Source organism: Syzygium oleosum, unplaced genomic scaffold (assembly GCF_021117445.2).
Source record: "Syzygium oleosum isolate NSW1041296 unplaced genomic scaffold, Sole_v2.1 Sole_v2.02, whole genome shotgun sequence".
Classification (NCBI taxonomy): Eukaryota; Viridiplantae; Streptophyta; class Magnoliopsida; order Myrtales; family Myrtaceae; genus Syzygium; species Syzygium oleosum.
Window position 1 is genome coordinate 10,058,702 of NW_026607486.1, and position 14,755 is coordinate 10,073,456.

At 41.6% G+C, this 14,755-nt stretch overlaps 1 protein-coding gene across 1 annotated transcript; it reads right to left on the reverse strand.

The window, feature by feature from the left end:
* Nucleotides 1-4,890: 4,890 nt before the first annotated feature.
* On the reverse strand, nt 4,891-5,169 carry LOC115689999 (auxin-responsive protein SAUR50-like). Its single transcript, XM_030616219.2, has one exon. The coding sequence runs from the start codon at nt 5,167-5,169 to the stop codon at nt 4,891-4,893; it is 279 nt and encodes a 92-aa protein (XP_030472079.1).
* Between the last annotated feature and the right edge of the window lie 9,586 nt (nt 5,170-14,755).

Consider the following 14,755-nt stretch of genomic DNA (forward strand, 5'->3'; position numbering starts at 1 on the left):
CATATCTTTTTCACATTCCTCGCTAGTGACCCGCGTAAAAGTACACGCCTCAGGTACACTGCGACCTCTTTTCACAACACTTCCGGGCCCGCGTAAACGTACACGCCTCAGGCCATGTTTCTTGCCCGCGTTGAAGTACACACCTCAAGCTCAACACCTACCACCTACTGCGCAACCCGCGTTGAAGTACACGCCTCAGGCTAGCAGTCTTCCGGTAATACCGGGCATCGTCCCGCGTAAACGACAACGCCTCAGGACGGCACAATTTCCACGAACACATATCACACCACACCCACTTTCTTACTCATGCACATGCTCCACAAGCATTTATCACATTTAACTGGCCAATCACACGTGGCCCGTGCACGCATTAATTACACATGACCCATGCTCACTCAGCATTTGACAAGGCCAATTTTAATAATTAAATCAGTCTGGCCCACGCGTGCATCCAACAGGCATATTTCAATCAGGCAATTACACAACCATGCACTCAATTTCATCACTAAAATTCAGTCACAGTTTAAACACACCATAAACGCACAATTTGCCATTTTTCTCCAACCAAATGGCGTCAAATAAATTCCGGTCCTTCACGAGACTTTCTCGCCATTAATTGCCGGTTCTAAAAATCCAACTTTCGTCCCGATCGGCCCATCACAGCCCAATGAACAGTCATCCACAGCCCACTGTCGACCTTCAATCACCCGCCAAAATTTCCCAAATTCCATTCTAAGGCCCGCCCATGGGTTTTGTTCATAAATCAAGCAAATTCCACATAATATTAAACCTGATTTCTCCCCAAAAATCATCTGTCGATACCCGAAGTCCTAAATTGGGTTTAGAAGGACTTACCTAGTTCTAGACTCACGCGGCTAGAACGGAAAGCGGCGGCACTTAATCGGGAACGGCGACGGCGGGGGCGCGGCTTGCCTTGGCCGAGACCCACGGCTACACGGGGAGAGAGAGAGAAGGAGAGGGACAGCGTGGGGCTGGCGGTGGTGCGGCGGCGAGAACGGCACGGCATGGCGGCGGTTCGGCGAGCGTACGGACGGCGGCGACGGGCGAGCACGGGGCGGCGTTCGGCGGGGGAAGGGGGCTCACGGTTGAGGGGGGACCTTCGGTGGGTGAGGGGGACCGAATGGGAGAGAGAAGAGAGAGAGAGACTAGACTTAAATAGTGCCAATTTTGACCAAATTTGGCAAATGACCAAAATACCCTTCTTTCACATTTTTGATCCAACGGTCCAGATTCGATCTAATCTTGAAACCGACGGCCCAGATCGAATCTTGCCAAAAATATCCAAGGGCAATCTTGTAATTTCTCAAAAAAGTCCAAGGGCAAAATTGTCTTTTCCAACTTTTAGGGCAAAATTACCAAAATGCCCTTGCCCTTTAAAACTAACCCTTTAATAAATTCCAAGGGTAAAATGGTCACTTTCTCCGTTTCTCGCCGAAATCGAACTTTTCTGAAAAATCCGAAGAAATCCAGAGTTGTACGTTCCAATTACAACGTCGTCCAAAGGCCCTGCCGTGATTTTCCGAATTTTCTGACGCTCGGTTTGGTCTCTACTCAATATTCCAATTATATATTCATAACGTAACTCGAGCGTTTCTCAGACTAACGGGTGGCTTTTGGGGAAATTCGCCTATACGACCCGTGACTGATACTAAATCGAGTCACGTACAATTTATTCAGACCGTAATGACTTCGGTTGTCATTTAAATCGCGAGGATCGATCACTAGGTCCAATGAGTACGATCGTTCGGAATAAGTTCGGGATCGTTCGTCAATTCATTTCGTGGTCCGGCGGAATCACCCGCGATCCACTACTATGACAGTGGCGAACTGACCCTTAGTTATCCTTGGATCGGCCTACTATGGCTCAAAATGTCACCTTGGCGATTTTATGGTCGAAAGTCAATTCACGATCAAATTCTTACTTTGTCGCACGAATTTTAAGTCCCCAGTTAGCCTTTCCCTAATGGTTAGTATCTCAGGAATGATCAGTTCCGGGTGAGAACTAGCTACAAGTACATTAATAAAATAATTCATTTCATAAATCCCAAATGAGCGAAATTTCGAAATGTCACAGTTTCTAATGACGAGAATTAATTAGTATGCAACTATTCTAATATGACATGCACGTAGTATTTTTTTTGTAATTTTCTATGAAATTCGAAATTAATTAAATTCTATAATTTAAACATGCAATCTATCTTTAAAATCATCTACTTCAATAGTATCTAATCTTTTTGGATTTTTTTAGAAAAAACAATATCAATTCAAATCAAACAAAGATAGAAAGAAATAGCAATCCAACGACACCAAATCACAAGAAATATTATCCATATCCGTTTTAAATTTAGAAATAATAGATTGACGAATCATATCTTGGGCATGAGGATCAGATTGGCCAATCTTTCGTACAATTGCGAATCATATCTCGGGCGGAAGATCGGATTAACGATTTTTCGTGCGATCGCGAGTCATATTTCGGGCATGAAATTAGACTGTTGACCATAGCACATTACGAAATTAGTAAATAATTCCTAGTTTAAAGGCTATTCGGGAACTTATTGAATATGATAATATTACTCAAAGATTCGCATAAGATTGCAATATTTCAAATAAGGAAGCAATATACTCGAAAGTTAAATTAGATGAGCTTTTTACCTAATTCGAATATTTGCTTTCCAAGTTTGGACCGGAAGATGGCGGCGCGGATGAAGCTGGCCGTGGGGAGCTCGTGGTGACTCGCGTGATTAGCAAGAGGCGGCAAGCACAGTAGAGTGAGGAGAACCCGTGGCGAGAGCGCGGGGACGAAGCTTGACTCCACACGTTTATCCTTCCTTTATGTTATTTGTTTGCGGAGAACGCGGGATCCCGAGAGCATGATGTTGTCTCCTTCAGCAGCGAACTCACTCTCCACCAATTGCACTCGGTTTTGTCCTCTTGTGAACCTGCAAACAAAAATCGTCCCTGACAAGGAGAGAAAAGGATGAATTCTTTTGCTTCTTTCTCCACTGAAGCACTTCTTTATTTAATTATTGCTCTATTGGCCACTGCTTGACTCCTCGCAAACGACGGATGGAAGATTGGCTGAGTCAATATGATGTGAATAAAAGGCAGAGAACGAGCGAAGACACTAGCGAGCAGTGGATGGATCCGGGAAAACCGCAGGTGCGATACCGAGGCCTCGCCTTTGTGCGTTGGCTCGCTGGAAGAATCGTCGTGGGCTGGAGCTCGTTGGTATAGTGGATGGACGATAGAAGGGCAGCAGGGGACTCGATACTGGAGCAGCTCGTCATGGGGGCCTTTGGCTCGCAGTGGAAATAGCAGGTGTCGCGGTAGCGAAGCAGCAAGCGTGGAGCAGCCGAGAGGCTGGACGCCACAGAGGAGGGTAGTATGGCGTTGAGTCGAGCGACACGGCCACAGGTCTGGCCGTGTGGGGATCTCGGCCAAGGTTTGGCCGAGAGACTCCTTTTCTCATTTTCACGCCTTCTCTTTTCTCTCGGCTTTCCCCAGAATCATGGCCATGTATTCAATTGTCTCCCTTCACTACTCACCATTTTTTTCTCTCTCAATGGTGGCCGTATATGTCAATTCTGTGGCTCCCTCTCTATGCTCTCACTCACAATTTTTGGTCGTGTATAAGAATTGTCTTGCCTCCTCAATTGTGAACCCTAACACATCTATTTATAAGAGTTAGCTAGGGTTATCTTACAAGAGCCAAGATATATTATTTCTTAATTCTGATACTCAACTTAGGCAATTTTCTGATTATTTCTTCTAGCTGAATATTCACAGAATAATATGAATTATCTTCCAAGTATATTATTTAATAATTTGATAATTCAATTATTCCAACTTGCTCTATAATGCAAATTTTGGCCATATATGTATTCAATGGGCTTGGACAAACATATAATCTTTTGGGCTGAGTCCAATCAATTAAGCTCAAAACCATTCACTTAAGTCCATATCCCGCCGGTCCAATGCAAATGCAACTATATGAGCCTAATTACTGATGCAAATGCTCCTAATCTATATGTAATTTAACTAATAATTTTTTGTCTAAGGGCCGAGATCGATCCTTAATTTTTATGCAATGAACAATTAACTGCGTCGCCAAAATTTAGGTGTCAACATGTATATTTGGGGGTTTGTGGCCGGCACCATGGGGTCTCAATAGGGCACAAATTGTGTCCTAAAATATCTAATTTAAATGCACAAAATATCCACATAGGACATACATTGGTGGCCATTGTCCCTAATTACCTCAAATGATCACCAATCTTATGTATTATACACATATATGGCCATACATTAGTCTCCACAATTGTCCAATGTAATTCCAAAATTTTCGGGTCAAAATATGCCAAGTGTGTATTTACCGAAATTCCAAAGTATTTCGACAAGTGTATAATCAAACCTTGTCCATCACTAATTTCAATTCACATAATGTCACTAATTAATTATGAAAAATTTCAAGATGTCAGAGAGAGAGAGAGAGAGAGAGTCATCTTTTATTAATCCAACTTAATCACCCAAAGCTTACATTTGGTCCTCATCTTCTCCTCTCAATCAAAGGCTGCAAGTGCAAAACCCACCTTGATGAGGGAAAACCACCAACTTTATACAAATGAAGCCCAGAAAATATATCTCTGGTACCTAAAGTTAGAGAGTCTTAGACTCAATAGAACCCAATGGCTCCAAAAATTAGGATTAACCATAGAGAGAAGTATTGAAAAAAAAGAGAAGCTTCAATCTCTTGCAAGCTTCATCTTGAACATCTTCTCTCTATGCAAAACCCCACCATCCTAACACACCATCTCCTCTATCTCCGACTCATCTAATCATGGAGGTGAGAGACTGAAAAACGGCTTCCTACGGAAGCGTGATGCCCATGTCATGGTCAAACCCAAACTCCTCTTCGGCTCGTTGGAGCAGGCGCTGAAAATCGGGATGAGATAGGAAAGACAATGGGACGATGTATCTGCTCCTGCTTTCCCCAACGTAAACGGCGAAATAGCCCTTCGGCACATCAAACGGGAGGCTGTCCTCGATGTCATAGCCGTGCAATTTCTTGCCTAAGCTCGAGCACCTCTTGAGGATTTGCTTGATGACTGCCGCTTGTGGTAGTTTGTTCTGCTTCCTGAGGGCCATTTCTAGGATTGTGTTAGAGCTGATAGAGAGAGAGAGAGAGAGAGAGAGAGAGAGAGACTGGAGCACTTGCTTCAAGTTGGGTGTTGTGATGGAGGGTGAAGTGATGGGGTATTTATATTTGTGGGCGCAAGAGAGATATGTTGGGAACCATTGTGACCCTTCAATTGGACATGAGCAAGTACGACATAATGGTTATTTTATGTGATTTATTGACGCGATGCTGTCAAACTTCAATCTTAAATACTACCTTTCCCTTTATTTTACGACTCCAGAGATATTCGTTCTGTCTCAATTTGCATTTCCTTTCTGAAGTATTTGAACAACCCCAATAAACCAGAAAAATTCCATTACATAATAAAGCTCAACATGGCATCACGGACCAGCAAAGAGTACTTTACAGTGCAAACTCCTGAAGTCAGTTTTGTTTTCATTTAATTGGTTGGATTCTGATTCTCTCACGAATAATTGATAAAAAAGAGAAAAATGAAATCCTCAAATTGGGTGCAAATTACTCTGTGTTAGGATCATCTACACAGGTTAAAGGTTTGCAATTTGTTTGGTTCATAAGATTTATAGGATATTTCATGAGCCTCTAGGTAGCCACACCTCCACAACCGTGCGCTTGGATTATCAAATAAAAAAATGGACAATTACGGATAAGTTCTAAAACTTGTCATGTTAGTGCATTTGAATTTTTAAATTTTTGTCTCATACTTTTAAATCCTAAAGCTTGCAATTTCAATTTACTAGAATTTTTTATTTAACTCGTTAGTTTTAAATTGATGGAAAATGCCATGTTGCCTTTTTATAACCTTTTAAATACTGCGTGACATTTAATAAAAGAATGTAATGAAATATTTTTCATTCGCTAAATCTAATAAAGCTAATGGAATGGCTAAAGTAGACGAATGTGATGACAATTAGTACTTTCGTGTTATACTCGTTTCACGTAATAATTGTATCACGTCAAATTGATGTCTAATCCGAATAAGACACTCTAGTTAATAGTGTCACAACTTTGAAATGCATCTATGATATATTTATTGAACGAGTTATAAGGCCCGACATGACAAACACGTTGAAGAGATGAACTCTCATATAGAAACGTGCAGAAAGATGTTTAAATGTGTGCAAACCTAATTGTAAACATGTTTAAATATATCTAAACATGTCGTGTTGACACGATATATAACATGTTAACATATCTATATTAATATTTCTATAATGTGTCATAAATGGGTTAAGAGGGACGATGCACACACCGCGTACTTGTTTTTGTGTGATCAAATCCGTTTAAACTTGATACTAACATGCATAACTTTATTTATCTATATATTGGTCAACCAGCAGAAGTCGAAGCTGCCCACTCATCACCCTAGGCATGGGTTGCTACTATATTACCCTACCCAGCGGTAACTAGTTGAAACTAATATGGAGTCTAGTATCTATCGGGTACACATGTGAGGGTGCTAGGAAAAATGAGTCCTACAACAGTGATGCGATATAATGTGGAATAGTTAATATATCTTAATTAAGTCATAACTCATTGATTTTAATTTTTGTCAAAAAGTGAGTCCAATTGGACATATCGATGGGTTCGTACTTAGGCTTCCTTTTGATGATTTCCTAGAGTGACATATTGGGCTTCTGTTGTGTCAACTTAACAAGTGTTATCAAAGTCGATAGTTAATTGGTGGCGCACTCCCAATATGTATTAATGTATGGTGAATATGTTAAAGGGAGGAGAGTCTAATGTGACTCCCTAATTGAGGTGGCAAATGGTGCTCCCTGACGCCAAGCTTGGTATAGGCTAAGACGATTGAGGTGGAGTTTGAAGGGTATCAAACTTGGTCGGACCAGGGTGGAGATTCTTCAGTTCATATGTCGGGGCGGAAGTATATCCTAATTAGGAGGGAGAGCGGGCCTAACGAGGGTGACTCATGCGGGGAATATTTCTTAAGAACGTATCAGGGTATTAGGCGAAAGATGACGCATATCAGGGTTGTGGTGTAATGCGAAACGATTAATAATTTGCCAATAACTTATTGACCTAAGTTTTTTAGAAAAGATAAATTTAATTATATATATTTTTGGTCATAGTAGTTGCATATTTTGATGGGCTCAAATTTGAGCTCTCTCTTAATAATCACCTAGATGAATGTATTGGACTTTTGCTGCACGTCTTTCGAATGACAAGTGCTACCTTTTTTAACTCCATCTTTTGAATGACAGGCTCAGACGATCATCTGCCAAAGCTTAGCTAATATTTTATTTTTGGATGGAGTAAATTTTGCACAAGGCCAAACTTGTACAGGCCGAGGGGTAAGACACTACAAAAAAACACCGGATTAGCCACGAAATTTGCGACGGAAAATTTGGAAAAATCCGTCGCAAATCGAATTTGCGACGGAAAACATTGTTTTCCGTCGCTACTAGGTCGTCTATTCTAAGTCATTCTGTAAAGTTTTGTAAGAGAAAAATTGTTGTTATTGTTAAATTTTTTTTGGGACCTAAAAAAAAAATTTCACTAAAAGTTGGTGGCCACCGATATTCTAAGACATTCTGTAAATTTTTGAAATTTAAAAATTTTTAGAATTTTTGAATTATTATTTTTTAATATAAATTTTTTTCCGTGAAATAAAAATAATTTTTCATACTAAATTTGGGTGGCCACGGGTAGTCTAAGCTATTAGGTAAAGTTTCCAAAATTTTTGTCCTTCTTTATTTTAATAATTTTTAGGGCACGTTAAAAAAATTAAATATAACTAAAAGTGGGTGGCCACAGGTATTATAAGCCATTCCGTGAAGTTTTGAAAATTTTTAAATTCTAATTTTTTTTTGGCCACATAAAAAAATTAAAATTTCACTGCAAGTTAATGGCCACATGTTTTCTAGGCAATTCTATGCAGTTTTGAAATTTTATATTTTTTTAATTTTTTTTTCACCCAAAAAAAATAAAAATTTCCCTCACAATGGGTTACCACATTTATTTTAAGCCATTTTATATGGTTATGAAAATTTTTAATATTTTAATATTTTTTGTCCCGGAACGTTAAAAAATCTAAATTTCACTCAAAATGGGTGGTCACTATTAATTTTTGCCATTTTGTGATATTATGAAATTTTAGTTTTTTAAAAATTTTAAAAAACTTTTACGGTCAAATTTCATATTTGTTGCCAACATATACCATTTTTTTAATTTTTCGTAATTTTTCATGATTTTTTATAGAATTGTTCAATTTTCAAGCATTTTCTGTGAAAACGCTTAATCAATCACCCTATCGTCATTTAACGCTTAATCATCCACATAATAGACAAATTAAACAATCGACCATCGATCAAAGCCACATGCAATCCTGAAATCGACCCGTAACTTAATTAACGAAAAGTGATCCTAAATAATCCCTAAACAAGTCCGACTAATTACCTAATTATACTAACTAGGGTTTAGGGAGTTGCTTACTTGGTTCAAGGACAACAAAAACTGGCCGATCGAACAGTGGCGGTCCCGGCGCGGGCGTGGGCCCAAATGGTGACTAGTCGGCCAGGTGCTCGGCCACAACCGGGCGAACGACGGCGGAGCTCGGCGGCGACGGTGTCGGTCGGCGGCTATGGCGTCGGCGACGCGGCGGCGTCGGGCGGTGGCGGCGCAGCGGCAGGGCGGCATGGCGCCCGGGCGGCGGCAGCTGCGGCGGCGTCCGGGCGGCGGCGGATCGGCGGCGACGGCGTCGGGTGGTGGCGACAGCGTCGGCCGGCGCCCGGCTGAGAGACGGGTGGCCCAGGCTGGGCCGCGGTGGCGACAGTGGACGACGGCGTTTGGCGGCGGGCCGGCCGGCGGCGACGGTGGCTGTGCTCCGGCGAGGGCGGCAACGGGCGGGGGGCTGCTCCGGGGAGAGCCTCGAACGGCTGATGGTGGGCGGCAGAATTGGCGGCGCGTGGGCCGACGGCGTGGGCGGCTCCTAGCGGGCGGCGAGGCCGGGCGGTGACGGCGTCGGTGCTGGCCCGGGTCGGCGGCGAGGCTTCGGGCCGCCGCTCGGGACGAGACCAGGGCGGCGAGGCGGGCGAGGGCTGTGTGGCGCGACCGCGGGCGACCGGGCTACGGGGGGCATGGGGCGGCCTGGCCCGCGACCGGCGACGGCGAGGGGCTCGTGGGGCGACCTGGCGACGGGCGGGGGAGCTACGGGGCTGATCGCGAGGGCTGGGTGGCGACAGGCCGCGACGGCGAGGGCGCGACCGGCGAGGGGCGGGCGACGGGCGGGGAGGTGGCCGGTGCGGGGGCGGGCGCCCGCGATCGCCGACGGGCGGGGGACTGCGGGGCGACCGCGACGGGCGAGGGAGCTGCGGGCCGGCTGCGAGGCTGGGCGGCGATGGCGACGGCTGCGACGGCGACGGCGGCGGTGGAGCTGCGCAGATCGGGCTTGGGCGGCGTAGGGGAAGGGGGGGAGGAGGAGGAGGGGGTAATAATGTCGCAAATTTGCGACAGACTTTCTATGTCCGTCGCAAATTTTCGACCGACAAAAAATTTCCGACGGAAATAAAAATCCGTCGCAAATTTGCGACGTAAAAAAAAATCCGTTGCAAATTTGCGACGGAAATAAAAATCCGTCGCAAATTTGCGACGGATTAAATTATCCGTCGCAAATTTCGAGCGGTAAAAATTCCCTCGCAAAATTTACGACGGACCAGTATAGTCCGTCGCAAGTTTGCGACGGACAGGTTGAGTTCGTCGCAAATTTGCGACGGAACTCCACTTTCCGTTGCAAATTTGCGACGGATTAAATTATGTCCGTCGCAAATTTTCGTCCGACAAAAAATTTCTGACGGAAATAAAAATCCGTCGCAAATTTGCGACGTAAAAAAAAATCCGTGGCAAATTTGCGACGGAAATAAAAATCCGTCGCAAATTTCGAACGGTAAAAATTGCCTCGCAAAATTTGCGACGGACCACTATAGTCCGTCGCAAATTTGCGACGAACAGGTTGAGTCCGTCGCCAATTTGCGACGGACTATACTGGTCCGGCGCAAATTTGCGACGGACTCCACTTTCCGTCGCAAATCTGCGACGGACTTTCTATGTCCGTCGGAAATTTTCGACCGACAAAAAATTTCCGACGGAAATAAAAATCCGTCGCAAATTTGCGCCTTAAAAAAAAATCCGTTGCAAATTTGCGACGGAAATAAAAATCCGTCGCAAATTTGCGACGGACTATACTGGTCCGTCGCAAATATGGACATACTACATCATCGTTGTAAATTTGTGACGTCTTTTTTTCGATCAAAAATTTAGCATCTCATTTATTGGGTCCTAAATTTGCTACGTCTTTTTTTCAATCCAAAATTTTGGCATCTCAAATTTTGCAATGGAAATTAGAATATCGGAAATGTTAGGGCACGTTAATAATATTTGACTTGTCGGCATTTAGGGACAAAATTTCGGACGATCAATTAAAATAAAAAGAATAATCGACAATAACAATAATAAAAAAGCACAATAACAATAATAACAAGAACAATAATGATAACAACCAAAATAGCACTTGTAGCATTAATAATTACACATCTGTAGTGTTTTGTGACAAAAATTTTAATCTTCATCTTCGTCTTCGTCCTCGTCTTCGTCATCTGTCTGAAAATCAGATTCTGAACATTCTTGTACATTTAATTCGCAAATTTCAGTTGGATCCACATCTATCATTGCTCCACACGGATCTCGTAAAGTTGGTATATTATATTCCTCAATTTCAACCGCGTTACACACTTCCTCTTGCTGGTAGGCTCTATCCTTCCAATGTTCCTCGATTTTCCTCCGTGCTTTGATTTTACATACAGTCCACCAATCAGCTTTGTCATGTTTCAAACTAGGATATGATGCATAACATACTTGAATTGCTTGTTGTGCCAAGACAAATGGTTCATACTTCATATACCTTTTCTTGTCATTTATTTCAACCAAATTGAACTTCGTATGCACCTTCATTCCTTTGACGGGGTCGAACCACGTGCACTTAAATAACACAACCCGCATCATTAATGGTCCAGGGTACTCTATCTCTATGATTTCATCCAACAAGCCATAAAAATCATCTTCTGAACTGCCACCATTAGATGACCGAACAGACACACCACTATTCATTGTGGATTTTCCCATTCCATATTCTTGAGTATGAAAATTATATCCATTTATCAAATATGCTGGCCAACTTCGAACTCTTAACTGTGGACCCCATGACAGATGATATAGCAATCCTTGCCCTCCAATTGCATCATAATTACTGTGAACCTAAGGTTACACATGCAAAGTCAATAATATATATTATACTAAATGATGTATATAATTTTAATAACTTGGTTTTGGTCCATAGGCAACTTACATATGTCTTGAACCATGCTGCAAATTGTTCATCGCACAAACGGTCAAACTCATTTGGTTGTAGTCCAAACATTGAAGTTTGGAAAATCCTAATATTAAAAACCATATAAATATTAGCAAATATTTGACACACAAAACATATATTTGCAAATTTACACTTACTTGAAGTATGGCTCGACTTAGGCGTTCAAGTAAAATATAAGTACGGGCTGCATGAAATTCTTCGCCCGATAAGTAACGAAACCGACATGCGCCGCTTGGTCGACCCAGATAATTGAAAATAGAGAATCTTGTGCAATTGGGATCAATGGGGCCCTCATCATTTCTGCCTGCTCTCCGCCTCTTGCACTGAACGTGCGCCTCAAAATAGTATGATGCAAATGTTGTCACTTCTTCCACAATATATGCATTACAAATTGAAGCTTCAACACGTGCCTTATTCTTCACTTTTTTCTTCAAATGATATAAGAATCTAGTTGAAATAGAAAGAAGCTTATCGGAACATATTATATGATAAACTAATTTGAACTGTATTTTAAAAAAAACATTACCTCTCAAATGGATACATCCATCGAAATTGAACGGGACCTGCAACTTTGGCCTCATAAGGCAAGTGAACTAAGAGATGCTCCATCGAATCAAAAAACGCTGGAGGAAATATCCTTTCTAAGTTGCAAAGAATAATTGGAATATCTCTCTCTAGTTTTTCCATGTGCGATGCTTTTAACACTGTCGAGCAAATATCATGGAGGAAATTGCTTAACTCTGTAATGGCGCCCCATACAAAGTTCGGTAGAACTTCCTTCAAAGCTATTGGAATTAGTCTTTCCATCAGGATGTGACAATCATGACTCTTCAAACCTGTGAACTTGCATTCATTCAAATCAACACATCTCCCGAGGTTCGAAGCATATCCATTAGGAAACCGCACAGATTTCAACCATTGGAAAACAACTCGCCTTTGCTCCTTATCCAATGTATAAACTGCTTTCGATTTTGGTCCCCTGTTGCTTGTATCCACAGCTAGTATTAGCCGATTGCAAATATCTCTCATATCTTTTCTTGCGTTCAAGTTGTCTTTTGTCTTTCCGGCGACATCCATCACAGTATTTATGACATTGTCGAAAACATTCTTTTTCTATGTGCATGACGTCAAGATTATGATGAATAAGATGGGCCTTCCAATATGGTAGATCCCAAAATATACTGCGTTTTGTCCACTTATGTGTACTTCCGTACGCAAAAGTCGTGCCGTGCAGGTTCTTAACAACAGTTAGAAAGTCCTACACACGCTCCCAAATTTGATCGCCGGTCAACCTCAATGGTGGATGCGTTCTTTCAGTCCTATTCTTGGTGAACTCTTTCTTATTCCTTCTGAAAGGATGACTTGGCGGTAAAAATTATCTGTGACAGTCAAAATAGCTGGGCTTCTTTTCATGTTTTAATCTAAATGACTTTGACCTCTCCAAACATATCGGACATCCTAAGATCCATGTACTCCATCCGATAACATTCCGTAAGTTTGGAAAGTCATTTATCGTCCAAAGAAGGGCAGCCTTCATTACAAATGTTTGATCGGTAGAAACGTCATACGTAGGGACACCTTTAACCCATAGCCGTTGTAACTCCTCAATCAATGGTTGCATATAAACATCTATCAACTTTTTCGGATTTTGCGGCCTTGTCACGATCAATGTCAAAAACATATAAGGTATCTTCATGCACATACCAGGTGGAAGATTGTACGGCGTTAAGATAACTGGCCAACATGAATAATTTTGTCCTGTTTTCCCAAATAGAGCAAATCCATCGGCACAGAGACCTAACCTGATGTTCCGAGGCTCCATCACAAACTCAGGGTATGTTCTATCAAAATGTTGCCATGCCTCCGCATCTGAAGGATGACACATTAGACCATCTTCTGTTTCATGATTTGCATGCCAAGTCATGTGTTCAGCAGTGGCTTTAGACGCATAAAGCCTTTGCAATCTGGGGATTAAGGGCAGATAAAACATTTGCTTGCATGGTCTACGCTTCGATTACGACCCGGCCTCCCGTTAATCTTGTACCTAGGTTGGCTACGTAATTTGCAAGATTCTCGCATTTTCATCATCTCTCCAATATATCATACAACCTCTACTACATACATCAATCCTTACAACCGGAAGACCTAAGTTATCCACTAGCTTTTTCATATCATAAAAATCACTTGGCATGATGTTATCACGAGGCAATGATTCCCACATTACTTCAACAAAAGAGTTGAAGCAATTCGCAGACACATTATGCTCTGCCTTGATATTTAATAGTCGGGCTGTCACCGATAACTTAGTGTGGTCCTCACAACCTGCCCATAAAGGTTCATCTGCTGCTTTCAACACATCCCAAAACTGATTAGATTGAAAAGTTTCATTATAGACATTGTCATCAAAACCCGTTACTCCTATATCTTTCAATTGTGAAGCATGACTAGTACCCACTTGTTCACGTGTAGGAGTAAAACTAGTACTTGCATGATTTGATTCTGTGACAAAATTATAACTAGCTGCATCAATCACCATCCTCTCGTATGGGTTCAATTGCTCATAATAGCCACATTCTTCCCTAACCGAAAATTGGTCACTTCTTCCATATCCTTCATCAGATATAAATGGTTCACTATGGAAAGTCCAATTATAATAGTTCGGACTAAACCCAAATCTAGTAAGGTGTTCTCTAACTTGATCACACACAAGAAATTTACCATTACCGCACTTTTTACACGGACACCTTAACTTATTTCCATCCGTGAACTCATATTTACTACTAGCAAAGTTTAAAAATAGTTCCAACCCAGTACGAAACTCATCTGTCAATTATTGACGTCCAGGTAAGTTCTTATTATACATCCAAGCCCTTTCTCTTTGCATTGTGTCTGTATTAAAATAAAAAAATTCTGGCAAAATATTTAAAATATCATATCTATTGTTCTTAATTAAAACCATAAAATTTTGGAAATTATAATTTTTGTTATTCACGCAACAATTAATATGAAATTGAAAAAATAGAAAAAAATTACCATGTAAAGAAGACTTACCCAAATATTTGACTGAAATATTAATAGGAGAAAGTGGTCAATTTGATGAGAATTGCAACGTCCACTTGGATTGCGAGACCTTCAATTAGACACATACCCAAAAAGAATAATCACTTAAGAATCATTTTTTAATAATTTTT